The sequence below is a fragment of the Morchella importuna genome (assembly GCF_003444635.1).
Source record: "Morchella importuna strain M04M26 chromosome Unknown Morimp01GS027, whole genome shotgun sequence".
Taxonomy (NCBI): domain Eukaryota; kingdom Fungi; phylum Ascomycota; class Pezizomycetes; order Pezizales; family Morchellaceae; genus Morchella; species Morchella importuna.
Window position 1 is genome coordinate 636,086 of NW_025763424.1, and position 24,832 is coordinate 660,917.

The 24,832-nt window shown below is 46.5% G+C and overlaps 7 protein-coding genes across 7 annotated transcripts; 5 read left to right on the plus strand and 2 right to left on the minus strand.

Moving 5' to 3' along the window:
* On the minus strand, window positions 1–1,158 carry LAJ45_08090 (uncharacterized protein; the record flags this gene model as incomplete). The annotated part of the gene is made up of 4 exons (XM_046117643.1): window positions 1–100; window positions 164–615; window positions 673–766; window positions 827–1,158. 4 exons carry the CDS (start codon window positions 1,156–1,158, stop codon window positions 1–3), a joined length of 978 nt encoding a protein of 325 aa, XP_045969292.1.
* Window positions 1,159–3,450: 2,292 nt separating this feature from the next.
* On the plus strand, window positions 3,451–4,773 carry LAJ45_08091 (uncharacterized protein; the record flags this gene model as incomplete). The annotated part of the gene is made up of 1 exon (XM_046117644.1): window positions 3,451–4,773. One exon carries the CDS (start codon window positions 3,451–3,453, stop codon window positions 4,771–4,773), a length of 1,323 nt encoding a protein of 440 aa, XP_045969293.1.
* Window positions 4,774–9,304: 4,531 nt separating this feature from the next.
* On the plus strand, window positions 9,305–11,076 carry LAJ45_08092 (uncharacterized protein; the record flags this gene model as incomplete). Its single annotated transcript, XM_046117645.1, has 5 exons — window positions 9,305–10,040; window positions 10,108–10,222; window positions 10,280–10,396; window positions 10,452–10,774; window positions 10,841–11,076. The coding sequence occupies 5 exons, from the start codon at window positions 9,305–9,307 to the stop codon at window positions 11,074–11,076; spliced, it is 1,527 nt and encodes a 508-aa protein (XP_045969294.1).
* Window positions 11,077–13,844: 2,768 nt separating this feature from the next.
* On the plus strand, window positions 13,845–15,291 carry LAJ45_08093 (uncharacterized protein; the record flags this gene model as incomplete). Its single annotated transcript, XM_046117646.1, has 6 exons — window positions 13,845–13,952; window positions 14,003–14,146; window positions 14,204–14,299; window positions 14,358–14,643; window positions 14,695–14,988; window positions 15,038–15,291. The coding sequence occupies 6 exons, from the start codon at window positions 13,845–13,847 to the stop codon at window positions 15,289–15,291; spliced, it is 1,182 nt and encodes a 393-aa protein (XP_045969295.1).
* Window positions 15,292–17,080: 1,789 nt separating this feature from the next.
* LAJ45_08094 (uncharacterized protein) lies at window positions 17,081–19,096 on the plus strand (the record flags this gene model as incomplete). The annotated part of the gene is made up of 4 exons (XM_046117647.1): window positions 17,081–17,154; window positions 17,218–17,537; window positions 17,599–17,776; window positions 17,833–19,096. The coding sequence occupies 4 exons, from the start codon at window positions 17,081–17,083 to the stop codon at window positions 19,094–19,096; spliced, it is 1,836 nt and encodes a 611-aa protein (XP_045969296.1).
* Window positions 19,097–19,946: 850 nt separating this feature from the next.
* LAJ45_08095 (uncharacterized protein) lies at window positions 19,947–22,387 on the minus strand (the record flags this gene model as incomplete). Its single annotated transcript, XM_046117648.1, has 12 exons — window positions 19,947–20,143; window positions 20,223–20,358; window positions 20,451–20,661; window positions 20,716–21,093; window positions 21,144–21,286; window positions 21,341–21,385; window positions 21,436–21,579; window positions 21,644–21,958; window positions 22,017–22,070; window positions 22,125–22,194; window positions 22,246–22,302; window positions 22,383–22,387. 12 exons carry the CDS (start codon window positions 22,385–22,387, stop codon window positions 19,947–19,949), a joined length of 1,755 nt encoding a protein of 584 aa, XP_045969297.1.
* Window positions 22,388–22,751: 364 nt separating this feature from the next.
* Window positions 22,752–24,282, plus strand: LAJ45_08096 (uncharacterized protein; the record flags this gene model as incomplete). The annotated part of the gene is made up of 4 exons (XM_046117649.1): window positions 22,752–23,129; window positions 23,196–23,709; window positions 23,768–23,976; window positions 24,040–24,282. The coding sequence occupies 4 exons, from the start codon at window positions 22,752–22,754 to the stop codon at window positions 24,280–24,282; spliced, it is 1,344 nt and encodes a 447-aa protein (XP_045969298.1).
* Window positions 24,283–24,832: the final 550 nt, after the last annotated feature.

Consider the following 24,832-nt stretch of genomic DNA (forward strand, 5'->3'; position numbering starts at 1 on the left):
CTATACTTGATCAATTCTTAGCTGAACATCGTGGCTGCATCGATTCCACTTCGTGAAGCTCTTTTGGACCATTGAAACAATTTTATCCCTGGGCGGGAACCTGTTAACAACGTGCATTAGCAATCATACGTCTCGTCAAAGATAAACGGTAACCAAGACATACATCCTCTCAAGCAGAACCTGTCTAAGCCCGAGGACAATCTCCCATCCCGCCACCGATTTTCTGATGCCTAGGCCTTGGAGATGGTTATGGCTAGTCTCCCAATCCCCTCCAAATTTCTCTGACCACAGGTACGACAAATATTCAAGGTCACAGTAGTCGGAATCTTTGTTTTTCTTATCCCAATAACTCAAGGCAGCGCTCACAATCTCGGGGCTTGAAAGATTAGGGGCAGGAATATTGTCCTCTTCTGGCCTGGTAGCCATGCCAGGGAGAGTCAAAGCGCCATCGAGATTTCCCGTCATCCAGCAATAGCGATTGATATATTGACCATCAGAGCTACCGTCAAAATCTTCAAGTTCTTTCTGCTGGATGTCTCTCTCGGCTGGGTTGAAGATTTGCGATTGGGGCGAGGGCGCTCCAGGCGAGTCGTCAAATGAACATTTTTGATGCTTCTAGTTTATGGGTTAATAAATGCAGGCTAATTTGTGGGGGGAACCTGTAAGTCTTACCAAAAGATGCAGCTCCCATACTTGTTCAGTCAGGCCATTCCATACTTCGTATGCTGTACTAATCAGCCAAAGGTCACCTTGATGAGGCGGGTATCTATATAGGATAAAGTCAACAAGAGATTCAGCTTTGTCATATTAGGGAGGGCAGACATACACCCCTTTCTTCCACAACGCTTCTAAGGATTCTACTACTTGAACTACGGCCTCTACCTTCCGCTCTCTAAGGGTAGTCTCCAGGTTTTCCAAGTCGCTCTTGGAGAGACCACTCCAATGGGGTTCTTGAAACGCATCACAAAATAACAGATCAAGATCTATATAATTCCCCGCCCCTGTATGGATCCAGTAGGCCAAAGTATGCCGGACACTGTATTCTGTATTGAAAGTGAAAGATGTATTGACTTTCGCTTGTTCGGGTTTCTCAAAGCATGCTGGGGTATAGCTGTAAGTGGTGAGGGTGATGCCCACTGGCGTCGAATGACAGACCATGGTTTGAGGCTTTACTGAAGGTGAGGATATATTGAAACGAAGGTATTCCCGTGGGGATTTCAATAGGACGCTGAATGACATGGAATCACTGAGAAGTATATGAGGGATGGTGAACAGAATATATCTATGTTATAAACTTATTTTCTGTCATTCTTATATGTGGCATCACAGCCCCCCATGCTCCCGCAAAAATTGAAGCCACTCTACAAAAAACAAACTTGGTTATCCTCCATATGTTTCTAGCCCTTCATCTCAACTCTCTGTAGGCCTAGCTAGTTTGACTAACAAGTTTGTATCTCTGATCATAGAATTAGCCTCTTTCCTATAGTTACACCAGTACCTCTCTGAGCCCACTTACCGCAGCTCTCAAAGCATGCCTCAATCTTCTTCCCATTCTCAAGACAGTCAGGGAGACAGAAGTTGTAGGCCAGATCGTCTTTGCAACGTGGAGGTGGGATATACGATTTCTCGTTCAGTGCTTGGGCAGCCATAGTGAGGATAAGGCTTGTGAGGACGATGAGTAGTTTCATTATGTGCTTGTTGGGTGCTGGGGAATCTTGTTGATGCAGATGCCAGGCTTTATCTACATTTTTGTAAATGGCTGGTATCGAGACAGGAGTTGCATTCCTCAATCTTTAGAATAATCATCCCTTCCTATACTTGTTAACTTCCTAGTGCATATGCATGCGCCGTATATTCCTATCTTCTGTCCCAGTCGACCACGCAGAATCGACGGATTTCTTGACCTTTGAGTTATTAAATAACACCGGCCCTGCTTAAAATCTTCTATATCCACTGTTGATGCCGGAGTAACCTTCTAGCTCACTCCATCAAGTACATAGCCGTAGCTTCTGGCCCTCCGTACAACAAACAGCAAAGCCAAACTAGGGGTACTTACACTATATCAATGCAAGGGGTGCACCCACATGAGGGTTATTTGAGGGACGTCTTACTCCGCCCCGGAGAATAGTGCCTTGCCTCGTGACATACGGTTATGTACTGCCGAGAGAGGTCACCGAGACTTTCGACGTCACACTGCTCGTACACGTAGGGCACGTGATCGACCCTGTACTCCCGTGTTCATAGTTGCAGTAAGGAGAGAAGCAGCTGCAGTAGGCCAGCGGCAATAACCTGCGGGTCAATGGTTCCCATGATACACAGCACATGTATCCAAATAGTTGTATAGGCCATCCCAGGGCTGGGACAGGTGATAAAACTTCCTCTGGGCCCAACACATGTTAGACCGGTTAGAGATTTGTCCTTTTTCATGATTGTATCCTTCCCAGTCTGATACACCCCAAAACGATGCTTAGGTGTATGCGGGAGTGTTACCAATCGGTCTCTCGCCCATCCTGCGGGAGGTCTGTACGCAATCGATATATCCTTATATAAATGCCACAAGAGACTTTAGACAGAGGCAATGACCTATACCTAGCCCAGCACATATGAGACATGTCAGCTTCAACACAGAGTAAGTATATACAGTTGATAAAGCGAACATATGTATGTCGACACCGCTAGAGTTACTCGACCAACTTACTAAAATTATAGAGCCAACTATAGCATAGAGGAGATATTCCGTGACGTTTCAAACGGATGGGACAGAGGGTTAGGACATCGTCGTAACTAGAGCTTGGTAGGTTTTTGAAATTTATGGGGTGAAAGTTAGGTAGATGTAGTGAAGGAAGTCCGCGTAGGCTGGTAGCTTGGTGAGATCCTTGCCCGTAGACGACATCTTCCGACCTCTAAAGATCCTGTCACTAGCCACTAAAGTCTAATAGATTCATCAAGCTCTTCTTTATAACCTGGCCTAAGTGAGTATGATTGCCGTACTTGGGTGGTTCTGCTTGTGTCATACTGTACGTAGTTTGATTTTGAGGTTTGATATAACAGGTGATTGAAACTTTGAGTGATATGAAGCTTTGAACAAGATTGAGCTGACTTGTACTTGTATCGGGCTAAATTTCAAATTTTTCTGTGTGTTAAAACTGTTGAGAAACCATTCTACGGATGGTGTAAATTTTGTAGTTGATATATCTTCATGAATTATCACTCGTTCATCATCAAACCTGAGGTGGCTATACTTACCGTTTTCTTGTCCGTCACCAACCACAACCAACAACGAAGAGCCAAAGAGAGCAAAAGAGGGCTACGTAGTCCATTAAAAGATTTAATTGACGTCTCCCGTTGGTTCTTCTCGGTGATCCTTCCTACACCCTTTTCAATCCTTCTTCGTCCCTATCATCCCCACATTGTCGGCATTTCACAACCCCGTTGATATCCTCTTCAAGAATGTCTCCTCCGAAAGGCAGCTCTAAACCTCCTACCATCGGCCCCCTTAAGTCCCTATCTCGGGAACGTCCCTGTATCCGCTGCCAAACGATTTTGCATCAACAGAAGATGCCCAGCCACGACACCACCGACCCCGCAGAGATGGTTCCCATCAATCGTGCTCTCTATGTAACTCGTTACACGTTCGAGCAGATCTTCGACTTTGGCAGGCTCCGCTACCATTGTCTCCTTGACTATAACAGGAGCTACAACTACTGTGCCGAGAACGTCTGTCTCCGCGCCTTTTGGGATGCTCTTGGAGCAAAAGACGAACCACGCCAGCGTCTCTCCGCAAATTCCTGCGTAAATCTCTTCCTGCCTACAATCCGCAAGGATTATGCGGCGAGGATGCTCATGGGGCCATGCTCGGATGAGTACGATGACTTGTACACCGGAGAACGCGGGCCCCCGATCAAGCTCCAGGTTGCCACGACTCCGAGACAGCTAATCGGGCTGGAAGTCACTATCCATAATTCCCCAAGAGTCTATCCGGCCGTCGGTGCCAGTAATGCGATTAAGAACACTCACCCCAGGGTTCTCACATTTGAGCGTGAGGAAGTTGAGCTTCAGAAAGAGCTGGAGAGGGGGCTGTTTACCGCTGTAGTTGCAGGTAGACGCTGTTGGGTCAAGACAGCACGCTTTTACCTCAATGCGGATTCGTTTCGGCGTGAGGTAGATGCAATTGTGAGGGCCCCAAGGCAGCACACAATCCAGCAACTCGTAGGGTTCGTGGTTGTCGACCGAATTGGCGCGAATCAGGAGGGCGGAGAGATGATTGACGGAATTGTCATAAGGTCCCGCAAAGGCAAGGTCAGGCAGTTGAAAGGAATTCCCTCCTGCACCGGGGATGAAGGGTGGAAATGGAAGAGCCAGATTGGTGGAGCGGTCGAATTGTTGCATAGGGCGAATATCATCTGGGGAAGGGCAATCCCAGATAATGTTATGATTGACAACGATGGAAATGCGCTCCTTATCGACTTCGCAGGTTGTCTCGATGGAGACACAAGGAAAGAAGATATGGATGGATTGTACGCGATCTTCGGCTTCATCGATAGCATCACCAACAAACCAATTGACAACGACACGCACGGTTACTCGAGCGAGGACGAGTCCGACTTTCAGTGGAGTGACGATGAGAACGAGTTCCAAGGGAGGAGTGACGTCGAGAACGAGTACGGTGATGGCAAAAGGTTTTGGGGGAGGGGTGGTAACGAAAACGAGCTCGGGATTCAGGGCGACATTGATGTTGAAGGCGAGGACGACATCTATGCCGCCTATTGGTAGGAAATACACTGGTTGAAATTGGTGCTTGAGCGGGGATGGAAAGTTTTCTAGAATACTGTCTTGATTTGTTGTCACAGTTTCGGGTACTTGCAATTAGTTAGAATCTCCCTGTACCACGATTTTCTACTGTACCTAGTTCTCTGGGGACGTATATACCCGCACACGTTAAAATAATATAATGCTACTTCTTGCAAATAAATAAAAGAAAAAACGGAAAAGTTCTAAAATGACACACTTTCTGGTACGCTTGATGTAGAGCAACACATAATGCAAAATGACACAGCTCAAATCTTCGGGCTCTTTTAGAAGAACCCGTTGATGAAATATTATTATTGTTCTGCCGGCAAAACAAATAAAAGACGGCAAGATTCCGGAAGTCATTACTTGTAACTAAGATATTCATCATATGATGCAGGTTGGACTTTATCTCGTGAAAGAAGATAAATTCTTCTAAAAGAGCCCGATGTTTTGAACTATGTCAATTTGGATCGTAGAAGTGTGTCATTCCGCATGTGTTGCTCTGCATCAAGTATACCAGAAAGTGTCATTTTAGGTCTTTTCCGAAGAAAAAAAGGGGGTTTCCGTGCCATATACACATCTTCTAAGGCATTATCAGGTCTATGTGCTTCAATTTATTATTCGCGAGTCATTATCTAGATTACTAGAGCAAATTGGATAAACCCGCGGTTTCGAAAGGAAAAGGAAAGGTGAATCCCCCAATCGAAATCCTACAAAATTATCATTACCCTCGACCACCAATCATAGCAACATGTGCTTACCCCACCACCCAAAAGCCCCCCCACTCCGACCACTTTAAGATAACCCCGGCCAAAGGCCCGATACTTAACAAGCCGCGCAGACGAGGCAAGCTACACGCTCGCGCTATCCTATAATCACCACTGCACCTGTGCGGCGAAGCGAAAGTCCTCCTTGTCAGGGTACGTTCAAGATAGTAGGTTACATCGTACGCGGTACTTCCTGTAGTCGAGTAGGGAGTAACCATGTAGGTATTCAAGTAGAGTACTCTATCTGTAAGGTGCATGTGTTTAGAGTGGTATGCTGGACTGAACATCCCTTCGCGTTTCAGATATTCACTCTACCACCTCCTTTTAGATGGGATGACTTGAGGATCGGGCATATTGATCATATCGGGGTAGGCTTAGAACAATCTTATTAGCCTCCCGCTGGCTGGGGAAGGAACTATTTCTAGAAGCCTATAAGCCAGGGTCTCCTGGGAGCAAAGAGGGCTGACGATAAAGTACGTAGAAGAGATAGGGTAGGACGCGACGTTCCGGATTCCACCAAGGCGGTAGAGTAACACATCTCGGAGGTTTCTTTGGGATTTGTAACGTTTATCAAAACGGATCGACTAGAGCATATTCCAGCCAGGCCCTAACTATATCTGTGCACTCTTCCTCGCCGACACGGATCGCGCGAGAATCATCAAAGCCACGCAGCACCGGAGCCCGGAAACTCTTTATCCGAGACCTGTGAGTTGGTATTCGGTACGGTAGCTACGCATGCCTTCGGTAGCAGATATTATATGAGATAATTCAATGTCGAGTACGTACTGTGCTGTTGGTTTCCGTGCTAGAGTAGGCTTGTAGAGTGGGTCTAACTGCCCAGCTATGTTACTCTACTTGTAAGGACGTGTAAGCACACTTGGTGCCTACACTAGCTCACTGCAGCTGGTAGGGTAAATTAACTGACCAACCAGTCAGTCTACGTGACATTCCCATGAGGATAAGGTGTAAAGTCGAGTGAGACAGTGTGATTGTATTCGTCAAAGGATACTTGTGTACCAAGCCAATAATCAATACAAGCTCGATCAATCAACCAAGAGGGTTTCGTAACACCACCCGGTCATTCGGACGCCGGAAGGCCAAGTTCGGAAAAAAACCCTACCAGCCACTCAAGACTCAAGGATTTGTAGAGAGGGTGGGCGAGGCACGTTTTTTTAATTAAACCTCTTGGTATATATCATATCTGTGACACTACTCTACTCGATCAACACAAGCCTTCCGATAATCATTCCAGAATACCGGATCTTAGAGTGCCAGTTGCTTCAGCTTGCTGCTGCAGCTTCATACATAATCTTCCACGAATCTAGGCTCTGCACGTCCCACACGGAAGAACTAAGAAGCGTAATCACCTGACAGCCCGTAATAAAATAGAGTACCTAAAAGAAAACACCGAGAAAGTCAAGTCTGCGTGGAAGATACAAATTAAGGAGGAACCCTTACCCTTACTACAAGGCTAGAGACTTGGAAGCTGGAACCGATCCCACCCGCAACTTGCAAGCGGCCCAAACTCAAAGAAAACTCGCGCTTGTACTCCTAGGGCAGATGTTGAGCACAAGTGATACACTGATACTCTTTGATGTAACCCGTTGCACCTGTAGGTAATAGAATCACCCCCCACTAAAGCCACTAAAGAGAGACGGTTGTGGTTCGCCTCTGAGACTGGCTATCCATTGGTGATATGACAGCTCCGCCCAGTCCCCTAAACAATTTTAAACTTGGGGCACAGCGGGAAATAACGTTTATCCTCCCGGTTTTCGCTCTGGTATTTGTAGTCTCGCAGTAGTACTAATGTAGCGGACAGCGTTCGATCCCTATGTACTCTAGATAGGATAGGAAGATGGGCACTATTTTTATCCGGTCGGTCGTACCTCATGTACTCCAGGGCCGCCCAGGCCCAGGCTAAGCCTTGAGGATTGGAATTTGCCCTAGAGAAATCGGTTGGGGTTTCTGATTAGGAATCGGTTGGGACTTGGGGTGATGGAGGGGATGGAGCGTGTCGCGTCCCAATGCGATGTTACGCGTCACCTAGGGGCTAAACCAGACTAGAATCTGGCAGGGTTAGGGGAATTAAGCACCGTTTTAACTCTCTGTGGATGTGTGCCATTACTTACTATTTGCTGATTAAGATTACATATGTAGTCCATTGGATTGTTTTCAACCTGCGAGGCTGAACACATATAATAACCTTTACTACATGTAGGTGCATCTAGTAATGCTAGTTACATATTATAGGTCGTACCTACACACCTTGGTATAATTCAGTGGTACCAATTACTCCCGTTTTCATGTCTTCTTGAATTTTCGGGGAGTGATCCGAGCTGTACGTACTTTATTGGCACGGGATAGCTGCCGAGGATCGATTGTGCTGATCATTTCTTATAGCTTTCGGAAAAGTGTTTGATTGACAGAGCTATGCGAATAAACAAAACTCGAGGGAACAGAGAACCACATGAATTTAGTTCATGTATAATCCATAGTTTTTGGGAACATACATATGTGGAAGCTTCCATGATAATTTCTATTCTTGACCGGCGAGCAGATGCAACCCAAATACTGCGGCCGGCCAGATAAGGTACCAATTCATACAGATAAGGTTCTTTAGATAACCGAGATCTTTTTTTCGGCGGTGCCAATCCAAGATCGGCAGGGCCCACTTGTCGTACAGCGCCAGTCCCAGAGGGGAAAGTGAGGCGAAGCAGCCTTGCTCGGAACTCTTGGAAGTGTCTACCATTTGGCTGAGCTGAGTTACAGCCAGGCTGCATTCGGTGATATCACTACAGCTAGGCTTCCCGTGTGTGTGTGGAGTAGAGTGTGTGTGCCCAGTTGTGTGCCTGCCAACCTGCCTGCTTGCCCGCCTCCAGTGCTCAACCTGCAGCTGGTGAAAAGGGGGATGTGGGAGGGTTTATTTTTTCTTTGGCCCATGTGCAGCAGTAAAAAAGTAGGATTTGGGAGGGGTGAAGACGCGGAGAGTGGGTAGGAGGGCCGGGAGATGAGGCTCAATCAAACTGAACCAGAGGTTTTTAGTGTATGTGGAGAAAGGAGACACCTGGGGAAGGGATTGGATATGTGCGGGATGGCTGTCTGAAGGAAATGGAGTAAAACGTGGGGATTTGCAAGTTGCGGTTTGGTTTGAACGGTTTTTGTTTCCACAAAACCAGTAGAAACAGAATGATATCTATAACGTACAAATTTATCGTTCCTAACCACACAATTAGCTTTGTTAAACTTAATTCACTTTCTGGAGCAGGTCTCACCGTCACATTTCTTCCCCACAGGTGAAGCAAGCAGCAGCAACTGTTAGCAGCAGGTGATGGGGTACATTATGTACTCTAGAGTAGTATCTAGAGTAGAGTAGAGTAGAGAACTAGAGTACATGTAGCTACATGTACATAACAGCCAGACAGAAGCAGACGGGAGAGACACGTCACCCCAGCCACAGTTCACCCCCCCCCCCCCCAAACCGAACTCTTCCTTCCCCTTCCATTACTGTGGGTAAGAGGGCAAGAGAGAGAGGGTGTGTGTGCGTGTTTGTGTGTGTCTGGTCTTGGTCTCCTTGGTACTACTCTGTCTTATGTCTGTGCTTATGATTGAAGTACATAGATAGTCGTTGGGCCCTCCCTCCAGATTCCTCCATTTCCCTTACCTTACACATCCCATCCCATTCGAATCTCATCCAATTGAGAGAGAGACGGTCCCTTCATTACTGTCATTGCCCATAATCACCTACAATGGTGCTGAATCCTCGCTCGCTCGCTCGCTCGACAGAGTCCACCCTGCGTGGTTCTCTCACCTCTCAGTCTTTTGTTGACCCCGAAACTTCTGCTCCTATCTCTACATCTACATCCCACAAGAAGTCTGCCACAAAACATACCTCTGCTTTCAGTGAGAAGAAAGCAGTTAACCGCCGAAAAGTGCGTGACGGTTCTCCCGAGAATCATGTCAATCCTTCATGGGGCCGGTTTAATGGCGACTCTTGGTTGAGCGTCTTGGGCTGCGGCGCCATCATGGTATTCTGCCCCATATTGGCAATTCTATTCTCCGTTGCCCTTACCCATTTCAACGGAAGCATCACAAACACATTGTGGGCATATGCTACAAACAACCCCCTAGAGCTTATTGCGCTCTATGCGCCTCGACCAACGATAAAGGCAACATTGGGATACGCTGCTTGGCTCATTTTCCAGGCCATTCTCTACCGATGGCTTCCGAGCAATATCGGTTATGGTCAGCGCACTCCGGCTGGGCATCTTCTTCCTTACAAGGTCAATGGTTTGCAGGCATGGGCTCTTACCCATGTTCTTGCCGTGGTTGCAGTTTACTACGGTTATCTTGACCCGGCATACATTGCAAAGAACTGGGATGGTTTGATGGTGGTTTTCAATGTTTACGGGTTCTTCTTGGCTGGGATTTCATACGTGAAGGCCCATTTGGCTCCCACACACCCCGACGACCGGAAGTTCAGTGGTAGGTGGCAATTCGGTCCTAAATGCGGCTGTGGCGTGAATTATTCAATCTGACTTTGGATTTACAGGATCGAGGATCTATGATTTCTATATGGGAATTGAGCTTAACCCAAGATTTGGGCAATGGTGGGACTTCAAGCTTTTCCACAACGGACGACCTGGAATTGTTGCCTGGACTTTGATGTAAGATTCCTATTTTCCGTGGGGTTTATTACCGAGAGGATCACTGACATTTTGTAGTGACTTGTCCTACGCTGCTTGGCAATACGAGAGAATCGGTTACATCACAAACTCGATGATTATCGTAAACATCTTGCATGCTTTTTATGTCGTAGACTTCTTTATCAACGAAGACTGGTTAGTGCTTTCTGTTAGGCTGTTCGTTACTAGCGCTAATATTTACCTACTATAGGTATCTCCGCACCATCGATATCTGCCACGACCACTATGGCTTCTATCTTGCCTGGGGATCAATGGTTTGGTTGCCAACTGTTTACACCCTGCAAGCACAATACCTTGCTCGCTACCCCGTTGATCTACCCACGCCTGTCGCAGTGGCTCTCCTTACGATTGGTGTGTCTGGGTACATCATCTTCCGCTCTGTCAACCACCAAAAGGATATCGTCAGACGTACCGGAGGAGAATGTTTGATTTGGGGAAAGAAGGCAGAAGTGATCAAGGCGACCTACAAGACCGAGGACGGAATGGATCACGAATCCTTGCTTCTTTGCTCTGGTTGGTTTTATTTCTCCTTTTTTTTTATCTACACAAATAAATAATTAACTAACTAATCACAACTAGGCTGGTGGGGTTTCGTCCGTCACGCAAACTACCTCGGAGATCTCATTCTCTCATACAGCGTCTGCGCCGTCTGCGGAGTCGACAACCTTCTGCCCTGGACATATGCGATCTTTATGACCATTCTCCTGATTCAAAGATGCGGGAGAGATGACGCGAGGTGCACAGGGAAATATGGCCCCGACTGGAAAAAGTACTGCAGCATTGTCAAATACAGAATTATTCCTGGCATCTACTAGAAGCAGAGATACATGGTAAACAAAAATAGAATTATTGGACGGAGTGTGGAGCAAACTGGAGATACATGCTTTTTTTATTATCTTGTTCCGACTAGATTCAGATGAGGATATGATTGGTGGGATAACAAGTTATCTTTATAATGGAGCGTTTTATAGGAAGGGCAGTGGGGTTTCTGGCTGTTTGCCCCCCTACATACATTTTATTATTCGCGGGTTTTTCTTTAATATTTTTCTGTCTGTTTGGTTAGGGTTAGGGGGTTAGGGGTGGCTAGTTGGCTGTTAAAAAGTTACTGATGGAACGAGATTCAAACATTGATTTTCAATTTTCTCCCAGTATTATCTCTGTGACTTGATTATATTTGGGTATCTCCAAGTTCCTTCAGTAATGCATCCCAGTGAATCCTACATATGGGCCACCCATGCTTACCCCGCCAGAGCTCAGGTTCAAGTACGGGCTCAGATTGGTTACCTCTCCACAATCCACAGTGCATCCTGTTTCAGATTGAGTCACTTTTAACCTGGGAATGCCAGTTCTCGGACCGGTAGTTGATTAGTTACCTACTAGATGGCTAGCTCAGGGACGTGCGTTTCCAAGCTTAGTTACGTTGGTCTATGCTTCTCGCGTGGCAAAACACACTGTCCCGGCTGGTTGGAATAGGGGATGGATGTTGTGCTTGTATTACTGCATTATCTTGACTCTGGGTTAATACGCTGCACGCACGACGACATGCGGGGTACAGATGTGGGTTTTGTTTTTCGAAAAAGGAATTCGTTTGGGTAGGTTAGGCGATGCGGGGGGGTGGGGGGAGTGGGGGAGGAGGGGAAGTATAGGTGCCTGTAAGGTCTTGGGAGTACGTACGTGCAGAGTGGATTTTGATGTGGTTTTGATCATTGCCGGTCCAACTGAGCAAGGGTTGATGTGGTTTTATGGAAAAAGGATTGGCAATATACCTAGAACCCGACCCCCGCGGAAGAATCTTATGACAATAGTCGGTGTTTTTCGGAAAAAAGAATATACGCACACTGAAGAGGCACATACCAGTACATGTAGGTACTTCATACTAGCAATACCGGGGGCGACGTTTGCATTATTCCTTTATAACCCTGGTCTCCGTGGTAAATAGTGTACGTATGTGATGTGCTAGGCCTAAAATGTCGTCCAATCGAAGGGTGCCCTAAGGAAATATGTGGGGGAGCAGTGATCCCTCATGTCATATCGGGGTTAAAGTCGATCTTCCTCTATGAAGACGAGTATGTACGCGTTCTTTGGGAGTGTTATGGAAATAGATAGAGGCGAAGCTCTGTAGAGCTCATAGATACCTACCAATCTACCACCGTACTTCGTAAGGGCCATGTGGCCTTAGTATGATACGGACTCTCTACATGTGTCTATCTTCATAGTCTTCAATATGGTTGCCAGGCAGAACCTGGGAAATCTTCTTCGCCGTAATAAAATACAAAGCCTGCCTTGGGTCCTAGCTCCGCCGCTCCTATGATATAAGCTGGGTCTGCGTTCTCATAATAAAGATTACCATAGCCTGTGTCGTGTCGAGATAGGGAGCGCCCCATTGTGCCTTAAATACCACGAGTGACACCCCATGATTCCTTACTGGCGACCCACCTAACAAGCTTTCTGCCCCACGGCTGAAATAATCCCTGCTGGTCTGAAAGATGCTCTTCGCCATCTGCGTGCTTACTGTCTGGTCCACAGAAGCCACATAACCGGCCTTGCAGATAGGCAGATAATATACCCGCAGCCGCAGACGCAGCCGTAACCGATTTATTTTTTCTTTTGTACCCACTAAAGTGACAGTTTTCGATGGATGTGATGCATAGTAACACATGGTGCGAAACGACCTCAACGACCCGTGATAACATTAACCTTCACAGTCCAACCTACACGAGCTACATGTACTTTAATATTCTCGGATCGTGGCCAACCTCTAAGAGCTGTTCAAATGGCTCTCAGAACCCCATCATGCAACCGTGGCAGTCCATTCTGTCAGGGTTTGTTATTTGGCTCAATGGAAGAGTTCCAGAATGCGGTCAGTAGTAAGTTCGCGCAACGGGTTTACCGGTCTGGAGAGTAAGGGGCCTGTCTAACTTGGGTTTGACTTCAGCTGACATTATTTAGGTATCGGGTTTTCTTATTTGTGGGCACAAAGATACCAAAATATTGCGTTTAAGCCTATCCATACCTGTTTTGGATCACTGGCTACTGCTACAACCTAGAAACAAGAGGTCAACACGCCGTCCTACCAGCGAGAAAACGAGAATAGTTCCGAGTTCTTGCAATAGTTGAGCTTCAAGTTCTTTGGATTAGGATTCAACATGTACAGTCAACATTAAACACCCAGTTGTCGAGAATCAATAGCTATAGTTCAATTTATTCAACTCTTCGACCGTGATATTAAATTTGTGAGGGTCAAGGCAGTCACGGTTGGTTACGAATGGTGGGCTGTGTCGTTCGGAACCATGTATGTGTTATTGCACATCACGTCTCCCGAAATCTGTGTTTCCCGATTTTTCTTTTTCAAAGATAGAAACAGAAGGTCGCTTGAAGGAGCGCAGTGCATCAGTTATGCAGGGGTGCCGGGTCCGGGAGAATCGAACCATAGCTAGCAAGTAATATATGCCCGCCCATGTAAGAAAAAGGGACATCTCCTCCCTTGGCCCGCAATAGTTCGCTACAGCTTCTACCACTGTATCACAACTATTGATCGCCAGCAGAGAAAAAAAAAAGAAAGAAAAAAAGCGAAGGGTGCAAAATGACACAATTAAACGCAAAACCAAAGGCCGAGGAATCAGCACCACTCCATGTACTGATCATTGGTGCCGGAGTGGTCGGCACCACCCTCGCTCAAGCTCTTCGCAAGGTATGCGTCTCTCCTAACTCCCCGCCTGTCTATTACTGATAGGGTGCTAGTATAATATTCCATTCACAGTGTTCGAGCGCGACATTTCCGCCACTTCCAGAGGGCAAGGCTGGGGAATCACAATCCACTGGGCGCTTCCAAGCCTGGACATATGCCTCCCCACACATATCCGAGAGAAGCTCTCCGATATTCAGGTTGACCCCGAACAGGGGAAGGTGGATCGGGGGAACTTTTTGTTTATAAACTTACAGACAGGGGCAGTGGAAAGTAAGGTGCCGCCGAACAAAAGGTTAAGGATCAAGAGGGAGGGATTGAGAAAGTTGTTGTCTGAGGATATTCCTGTTCAGGTTTGTTTGTGAGATCTGTATGTTCTTGAAGTCAGCAGCTAATATTCGGGACTTCTAGTGGAACAAGAAGCTTGTAAATTTTGAGACCACGGACAACGGTGTGACAGCGTTCTTTGAAGATGGGACTACAGCATCAGGGAGCATCATTATTGGCGCTGAAGGGTCGAGATCTCGAACCCGTGAAATAATTTGCCCAGATATGTATCAGCTGCAGCCTCTCCCAATCCGGAGCAGTGGGCTCGCAGTTCAATTCACGCCTGAACAGGCCGCTCCGCTCCGAGCCTATGATCCGCTCCTATTCCAGGGAATGCATCCAGTGACCGAGGCCTTTCTCTGGTTCTCCAGTGAGTCTCCTCCCCGCGTCTGCTCTTGATGCCGCTGACATGATTGGATAGCGATCGACACACCACAAACCAATGCAACAGGTGGAGATTACTATACCATCCAACTCATCATCTCCTGGCGACCCGCACCCGGCGAGGAAGCACCAAGAAACTCGACAGAGAGACTCGAGAAAATGAAGCAGCAAGCAGCTGAGTTTGCAGAGCCTTTTAGAAGTGCTATAATGGCTGTTCCCGAGGGGACGGAGGTGACCGATGTCAGACTGGCAGATTGGCCATGTCTAGAGTGGGATAATCGGCATGGAAGAGCGACGCTGGTGGGAGATGCCGCACATGCTATGACTATGTGTAAGTAGGTTCCTCTTGTTGGTGCCCACAGTACTAATGGTGAGATTAGACCGCGGAGAGGCTGCGAATCATGGAATTATGGATGCGGCAAAGTTGGTGGGTAAGTTGGTAGAGGTTCATGAGGGAAAGGTGGGGTTGAGAGAAGCAGTGGATGATTACGAGGAAGAAGTTCGGGCGAGAACAAGGCCGGCGGTGTTGTTGAGTAGAAAGGCCTGTATAGATGCCCATGATTGGAAAACAGCGATGGGGGGAGAGTCCCCATTGTTGGCAAGAAGAGCGGTGTCATTGACGAAGGATGCCTAGACCTTTCCATCACAAGGGTTAAAGGGATATGTTTTTCTTGGACTTTATGGTATTTTGTCAGTGTCAGCGGGGCTTTTTCCCATATATCTTCAGTGTTCCAGATATACATAGTCTATCAGCAGTCAGCATGCAGTAGCGGACGGCCAAATATTAAGTTGTGAAACATATAAAGTGAATCGAGGGAAGTGCTTCTAGATAAAGATATACACGTTCTTACTACCAGTGCATATATAATCCTTATCAATGCTCTCGCTTTTCTAATGGTTTATTGATTGAAAGACTTGGGCCCCTCTCTACTTTCTTGGGCCTTGGCCTAAATGACTTAAAAGTGCGGGAAGAGTGAGCAAAAAGAGACACCTAGCTTTCGAATCCTAAAAGCCTCAACCTGTCAGAAAAGTATAACTTACCCATTATTTGCCAGTGTCAGGAGCCTCTTTTTCGCGGAGAACAACTATCAGTAAGAAACATCTTTCTAAACATAGTTCTTGTGGCTATATGTATCTTAACCCCTTATCAATCAAGCTACTGTAATGTATGCGGGAAAAACTCCAAGTTTGGTCGTATTCATGCCTGCGGTTGTCGTTTTGAAATTCTCTCACATTTGTGGAAAGCTAGAGGACAGAGCGAAATAAAAATATATCCTTTATAGCCAAATGAATGGTGTAGATGTTTGTCAGTGAATTCTGGCCAGGATATAGGCTACTATAGATATATAACTTTTATACATTGTTGCTCGTAGGGCTTAGGGATGTAGTGATCATGGTTTATCACTCGATTATCTGTGTAGTGTCTTGGTGCACGAGGTAGTGATTTTTGCCGTTTTGAGGTTGAACACCATGTCATGGGAGGATGGATAGGGGGTGAGATAAAATACTAGCTAATTCAGGCTTACGCTGGACTATTCGATTAACCTGGTGATCATAAGGCATGAACCGCAATTAAGAGAGCTAACTAGACCTCTACATAACCGTGATCGAGGGCCTGATCCTCGGAGGCTCATAATTAATTATTTCCTGATCTTGGCTCAACCACGGAAGGAAAATATCTCCGTTTTGTGTCTGTATTCAATTGATCAAGGCCAAAAGTCGAGGTACATACATACATCTAATAAGTATATAATTATAATCTGCATATGCAATGTGCTTTATGATCTTCTGATTGGTTCATTGAGAGATGTTTTTGTTTCACTTGAAACATGTTGTGTTGGATATTAGCATAGGGTATTGTGCTGAGTGGTGTTGGAGTGTTAATAGGGTTTCTACTGGTTCTGGGAATCGATAGTGGTTCGATTTTAGCGGTTTGGTAGCTGTTAAAGGGATATACCTGTAGTTTTAACTGGAGAAATTGTCTGACTTATCCGTTGATATATGGGGATAATATATCAGAAAAGTCACATATTGACCAGATCAGATCTAGATATAGTGATGGACTTTGCCTGCCAGGCAAATAGACAAATAAGCCACAAAGCGGCTTGCCTGTATATTTGACTGATTGATATACATATAGTACCGGCCGAAGGCCGGAAACTACTCGTACATACTATACATGTATTTTCAGAAATCCGTTGTAATTGTATGTATACATAAACCGAGGGATATACCTACATGTAATGCCAATGATAAGCAGGCCACATTCTTGGCAGCAACCCAGGCTGCAAACGCTCGGACCTTCTAAACAAACAAGCTTCGTGCTCACCATCGCCTAACTCCAAGCTCACCAAAAACACCCACAACCTCACTTCACCACAAGCATAGAGATAGCAAGAGTTTCCCACCAAAGTCCCCTAGTAATGGCGCCCACAGATGGCCAAATAGCCGAGTCAGATGCCCTTAAAGCCAAAGGGAACGCAGCTTTCGGCAAACAGTACATCCACCCAACCAGCCCCCACTACTACACCCTCCCCAGCTAACCATCCGGCACAAATAGAGAGTTCACGGCCGCCCATAGCTTCTATACAAATGCTATCGCACTGAACCCCGCCTCGCCAACGCTCTATTCGAACCGTGCTGCAGCACTCCTCTCAATGAACAAGTTAAACCTGGCCCTAAACGACGCAAACATGGCTATTAAGCTGAATCCAAACTGGGCAAAGGCATACCGTCGTAGAGCGAGTGTCTTGGATGCGATGAAGCGGTGGGAAGAGGCAAAAGAGACTTATAAGAAGGCTCTTGAGGTTGGCTTAGAGGAGGCAAAGGGACCGCAGGAGAAGGAGGCGGTCGAGGGGGAGATATTGAAGTTTGTTAGAGGTGGGTTCTGGGACATGGAGGGAGACGCAGGGGGTATGAAGTGAAGGGCTAATGGGAGTAGCGATTGATGAGAAAATAGCGGGTGCGCCGCAGGCGCCATCCTCGCCGAAGTCTGTCATCAAGGAGGAGAACAACGTCGGCCATATAGTCATGAAGGAGTTCGAGCGACGTATTGCAAACGGGGAGCCCGTGGGCCAATGGCCGCCAAATGGATCATGTCTGCGTCGAATCTGGGTTGCGTATGTCACTCCTCGCTTTCCAAAGTCTCCTCCACGCAGCCACTAACACCTCACAGAGAAATGCAATTCCAAAACGCCCTCAACAGTCTACACCAGTTCTATGAAGGGCCAATCCCCGGTGCTCCTCCAGGCACCCGTGGCATCTTTGGTAAGGTTCAAACTATCGAAGAACTTACCACCTCCATTCTTGAAGATGATCGCGTTGCCCGCTTCGACAATACTTGCCTCCAAAAGCTGCGCCTCTGCTTCGCGCTCGAGCAGCAGCAACGAAATGCCATCGGGCCCGGCCTTTCCCCTAAGGAAACGATTAGCGCCTACAACTCCCGTCTCACCGCCGCACGTACCCAGGCCAATGGTCTCGCTGATCCCGTTATTGGTGGTTGGAACCAGGTCCGCCCCGCGCTGCAGCTCAGTATCCGTACCTCGCTGATGAATGGATGCATTTTGGGAGCACTAGGCGCGCCGGGGAGCGATGAGCCAGAGTTCAGACGCGCAGTGGATCTGATTGAGGAAGCGAGAAAGATGTGGCCGATGGTCGATGGTGCGATACGAGGGCGAACTCTGGAGGAGACCTTCCTGCGTGGTGTGAAGATCCTGCTGGCACAGGCGCTGATAAAGTCATACCAGCACACCCCGACCTCGCCGTCGGACCAGCAAAAAAAGCTCGATGATATCATGGATATTGCAAACTGGGTGATCGAGAGCTTCATGCGGAACCCACGGCCACCAGAGAGTGAGCGCCGACACGGCTTTATGGGCGATGATGCGTGGTGGAACATCTACTATGCGCACTATGCCACGCCTCTTGCAAAAGCATACACCTTCCGTGGATTTATGTACAGCCATACCGGCCTCCAAATCGATACCGATCGCCAGGAGGAGTACTGTATAAAAGCCGCACACGAGTACATCACAGCCGCATCATGGATGAGCGCTGACGAGCCCGAGCGCGGGAATGCTATTTGGAATGGCATTTTCACCATGTGTTCCAGCGAGGCATACTACCGCAAGGAAGACCTTCGCGTACTCGCAGATATGGCGAGAGGTGTTGGAAAATGGTGCGATGGTTACTTTCTGGAGCTTGAGGGTGCCCCTGAACATCTCGGGACTACAGCTCTTCGTGATGTACTCATGAGTGACTGGTACCCTGACGAGGACGAGAATGCGCCGTGCATGGTCGGTATGATGAGAGATATATGGAAAGAGAGGGTTGAGAAGTATGGAGAAAAAGAGGAAGCAGTGGGGAGCGCTGCGATCTGGGAGGCTGTCGATGAGCGATTGAGGACGCAACTGCTGGAGAAGATGGGATGGAATAATTAGATTTTTTGATATATTTGGAGAGGTTTGCTGACTTTTTTAACGGCGTCTTTTTGGAATACCCCTTTTCCTTTCTTTTTCCTTTTGGGTCTTAGTCTTGAGCTGGCAGAGGTTGAGATAGATTATTACATGTATTTCTATACGCATATCACTGCTTATAAAGTTTCATCAAATATATGTACTGCCCTCGATCTATTAGTGTAATAAGGCTTACCTACACTACTTCTGCAGCAGATTCATTAAATATCTAGTACATATATATTTCTGTATTGCAGGGGAGGACTGACAGCTTGAATTGCATCTGGGGCTCGAGTCTGACCTTTTTAGAACAAGGTTCGACAAACATCGCCTATTTTGAGGGTGTGGTAGAGTTTGTGGACCGATCTTACAAGCCGTAATATCGATCTCCCTCAGTTGATTACGTTGGGTCTGCAGTGCCTGCTACATGGGGGGCTAGCCTATGGATAGCTAACTTACTGGGAGTAGAGCTGGGCGTAGTCGTGGTTTGTGTGTCCAAGATTCGGGCTGGATACATGTACATATATACGTTCATTGGATCGGCTTTTAGATACGTATACACAACTCCAGCATAACGTTCAGGTTTTGTGCCAGTGGATGGAACCATTCAAGAAAGGGGTTAATGCGAATCACATTCTATCACTCGAGCCTTGGCAAGTTTCTTACCCTAGTAAATGTGACTACGGTAGATGTAATCTAAACGCTAATGTGAATTTTGTAAATACTGGCATATCCAATGGCAGAATCGCTGACAAATTCATGAGACAAAAGTCCCCAAATAACTCCTTCTCTGACAAATGAATGACACGAACAAACGGAACCCGGTATATACTTCTTAGGCAAACGTCGCCTCCACACTACTGTACGTCTTCCCCTTGAACTCGAAAGCGAATACCAATGCATTCTGTATCTTCATAGAGAGATTGAACTGGATATGGTAATATGGCTGCCCATTCTCTGCAATCCTCTTATCGAACAGCTCTCGTGGCACAACGTTGAGGTTGGTTTTAAGTTTACACACAGTAAACACGTCTACATTGCAGGGAATTAGCAATTCAAAAGGCAAAGAAGATGGGGTTGGAGTGGGAGTCGTAAGAGAAAGGGGTATTACGAGGATTTTTGGCATTTTTGGGAAAATTGCCCATTTCACAGGCGAGAAGTGTGTTTTCCACGAAAAGGTTGTGTTCCATGCCGAGGGTAAAGTAAAAGGGGTAGGTAACCGCTTTCTCTTCTGATATTATATCACCCTGTAGAGTACGATTTAGTTTCTTTCATAAAACTAATAACGGTAGTGGTAATTAATGAATTAAAAAAAAAAAATAACGGTAGTGGTACTCACTTTCTTGATGAACCAGCTGACGCGGTTGTCAATCTTCAGTTCCCCAGTCATAGGATCCACAAAAACGTGTTTGCGCTGACCCTTGGCGCCCGCGGTGCCATTGTGTTTCATTACGCATAGTACCCCATAACTACGTCTAGCAAGCTGATTTTTGACCATCGATACGCCTTCTAAGCCTCTCTGACAGGCCCCACTTGCGACCGCCGACCAGCTGAACTACCGTCAGTTTGTGCCCAATATAGGAAATGAGGGGCTAAACACTCACGCATTGACTGGATTCATCAATGCAATCATTTTAGGATCGCAGACATCACTCTTCAACCTAACCTTCAGATACGCTGACGCACCAAATCCACCCACTAACAATACTGCCGAGACTTTACGCCCACACGCCTCTACACCAGCTACTTGCTGCTGTACGAGTTTAAGAACATCGTTCACGACAGGGTCGAATATTTCTCTCATTTCAGCACGTGAAATAGAGAGAAAGCCATCCTCGACACCTGCGAATTCATCATCTTTGATGCCTGGGACTGGGCAATGATAGATAAGTTGAGATGGATCGTCCGCGAATTTTCGTTTGAGGAACTCCTCGAAGTGTTTCATCATATGAACACGACTACGAGGGCGCTGGTTATTAAATCTGTTGTATATTAGTTTCATTTATTTTGTATTGAGGGGGGGAAAAATTACTGAGTAACTCCAATCCGATTCTTGACCCATGCCTCGAAACGTCGATTGATGTAGGTAGAACCGCACATTCCTCCACTGCCAATGACACATTCTTTAACTTCAAGTTTGGGTTCGAGACGAGTAACTTCGTATGAGATTAGGTCCTAATAATCAGTTATTATATGTTATCTCTTGGAGCTATTTAGAGATTTGCATACTACTGTTCCGCCTCCACAATCTGCAACCACGAACGTATCGGTGACCTAAGAAATTAGTTACTGACATATCACTAAGCAGGTCAGATAGTATATACTTTCAACATGTTTGGCTGTATAGCCTTGAGACTATATACTGCTGCTGCTTCAGGTTCCGATATCAAACGGAGGTTATTCTTCGTCCCTAAACCCACGACCTCCGCTGCATGTAGAGTCTGTGCTTTTGCCGAATCGCTCCATACCTGCAGTAATAATCTATCAATGACCATTCCTCCCAAGTGCATAGTAATTTAAAGTGAAACTTACTGCAGGAACAGTCAGAAAGTACTCAATGGGCGTAATCGCTAGAAGAGCTTTCCCAAAATGACCTTCAAGCACGTCCTCGATGTGAGCTTTCAATTTCGTCAGGAAATCGATCACTAAATGAACCGGTTCTTTTCCTGGGGGAATGAGGGCCTTGGTTTTGGCCAGTAATTCATCTGAAAAGGAATCTTGAGACGGATCAAGGAGGAGCTTGATCCATACTAGCTTCTCAACTTCCAAGGAAACCTCGCAGCCCCATTTGTAACCATCAGGGTAGTATTTTAGCTCGGTCGGTACCTTGTCGGTGGTTGCGTTGTCCTATGCGGAGAATTTAGTGGGGAAATTTAAAAGGGTTCGAGGGAGGTGATGTTCTCACTCCAGATGGCCATTTTTGAATGACATTTATCTCATGAGGAGTCGCAGTATGGGCCTGGAAGTGGCGTTAGAGCTTTTGCAGTCGTATCTGGGGGACCATATTGCATACCCAGGCTACCCCGGAATAGGTGGTGCCAAAATCTATTCCAACCTTCAAAGAATGAGCAATGCCCGACATACTGTATTTGCTAATTAGATATCATACATCATAATAGTGTAGTAGAACTTACGCTTCGAGAGAGATGTTGAACAAGTGTTTTGTTGGTTTCCCAGAGATAAATGGAACGCTGCGAAGATCAAACTAGTGCGGTTTGTAAACTGCTATTATGGGCGAATGCTTGGTTATCAATAATGTACAAGAGCTGACTACATGTAGTCTTCAGGCAGCAGCCAACACACCAAACCAATGGTTACCCACCCGTATATTTCAAAAAAGCAAATGCTCCTATTCAGTAAGTATGCAGCTCAGCCGCTGGAAACAAGAAATGTCCTGCACTGTACAAACACTGGAGCCTGAAATTTGTAAATGCGGGGCACCCACACCTACCCCCCCTAGCTGGTAGCTTATGTACATGTATTTACTGTGGGCTTTATTTACTTTCAATTTGAAACCTCTCTCTATCTACAGAGGATATAGGAAATACTACACTCCTAACACATGTCTGATCAGCCTGCTGTGCACCCTATAACTCGTCCTGGTTTTGTTTCGGCCGTCCTCCGGCGGGTGTCTAACAGTATGCCTACTCGCTCGGACGCGGCGGCTCCGGAATCTATTCCTCCAACAGCACCGGCACCATCGGCAGCTGTTTCGTCCACAACGGCATTAACAGAGACAGCAAATACTAGTTTTGGGCGTATTCAAGGAAACCCTATCAAGGACTACCGCCGCCTAGCCCCCCGCCACCTCGAACCTAGGGCAAAGACTCGTAAAGAACCAGAGAAGCGAGAAGATAGCTCTCGTGAGGAGTCAAACATGGAGGAATCACTACTGGATAGAAAGGATGGTCATATCGAGGTGGACAATGATTATGTGGAGGTGTCTCCCCATAACATAAACAGGGAGGAGAAAGAGCGTTATACTACTGGCGGAAAGCACAAGCCCTCCAGAGATAAGGTATAAATCGACCCCGTTTTCATCCCTGGGGCGGAAAGAAAGTGATACTAATACCAGAGAGAAAAGTCTCTATCGCACCCCCCCACTAGGATGTCATCACGACAACACCCCCGGGAGAGAGTAGCGGTGGACATAACCACCCTCTATAAAGAGCAGAATGCCAAACTCCTTGAAGCCGAAGGTACCATCCTTGAAAAGGACAGGCAGATAAACGCCCTAACAGAAACTATAACCCGTCTGCACCTCCGAGATGGCGGAATCTCTCGAGATGATAAATACTTCGTCACCGAATTCTCTGATATTACAAACTCGATAACAGCATGGACTATGACCTACTTCCAGAAGAGTCAGTGGCAAGAGATCACAGACCTTAACGCGCTGCCAATAGAATTGGTGCAAACGGTGAAGAATGTTGTGTGCGATTCCACGAATGTCTTGCGATCTATAAAGTCGGGGCGGGAAGTTATAAATGCTATAGTGATCAATACTATATACATCTGTTTATTTGGACCCTTTCTTTTTGGCGCGCCTGACGCTGGAAATTCCCTACGTTTCGTAGGGCCTCAACTTCAAGGAAGTGGTGAGTAAGGCATATATAAATAGGCTGCATCAAGGGATTAACAGACGCTATGGTACAGATTTTCAAATTCAACGGTGGCGTGCACTTACTGTCAACCTACTCGCCCAAGGCCCCGGGTATGAGCGCCGATACAATGAGGACATCTTCTCAGTCGCAGCATCTCTCGCCAACTTGTTAGCCCCTCTGGCGCCTGAGGGATCCGACGCGAAACCTAGAAATGCCGATCTTCATAAGATTGTGGGACATGCAGCCGCTTTGTCTGTAGAGGTTCGTTAGATCTAATTAATAGTTGGCAATACCTCCCGTGGAAAAATGCTCACAAACTACCAGATACGCAAGCAATCCGATCAAATCTACCTTTTGCCTATACAGCCCGGAGTGCTGTTCAAATCAGACATCATGGAAGACCTCAATTGCGAGTATGAACTGTACGAACTAGAGGGAAAGGCAATTGTCCAGGTCCCTATATTCCCAGCCATCATGAGAAGATCTTGTCCGCCAGGTGGAGTGCTAGATGAGCCACACAATTTGATGAAGGCAAGGGTCACGACTATGTTCGTCGATAACGAGTAAATAAATAGGGAAGGGCAGTTTTTTGAATAACCAGAATTCGGGATCATATTTTCTTACGTTCTTCGTACATTGGTGATTGGGGACTTTTGCGTCTTGTTAGGAGCAATTTTGGTTTGACTGGTTAGTTACCATGCATATGTAGAATAATTTCTCGGCAAATGGAGCGCCTGAATTTAGCAGGGTGCCTGAAGTTGTGTGTGCGGGCAGATGCCTAAGCGCCCACGAATACACTTGCAAGAGTAAATGCGGTCACAGTGGAGACAGATACATGTATTCAACAAGTGGTCCTGGTCAAAGAATCTCCTCTTGTATCTCCAGAAGTAGGTATGGGCCATGTACAGCCACTCAGCAAAAGTGTTCGTGGTTTGGTTTTGGTGTCACTGCGCGGTGGCGCACCGGTATTAATACTGATGTAACTAAAGTTGAGATTCAAAACAACAAAAAATATATAATATAGTTCGTGACTATGTATAAAAAGAAGATAGGTCATTGATCTTATTCTTCATTAATTTAGGCGCCATTGGTCACTGGAAAAGTCTTCTCCGCCACG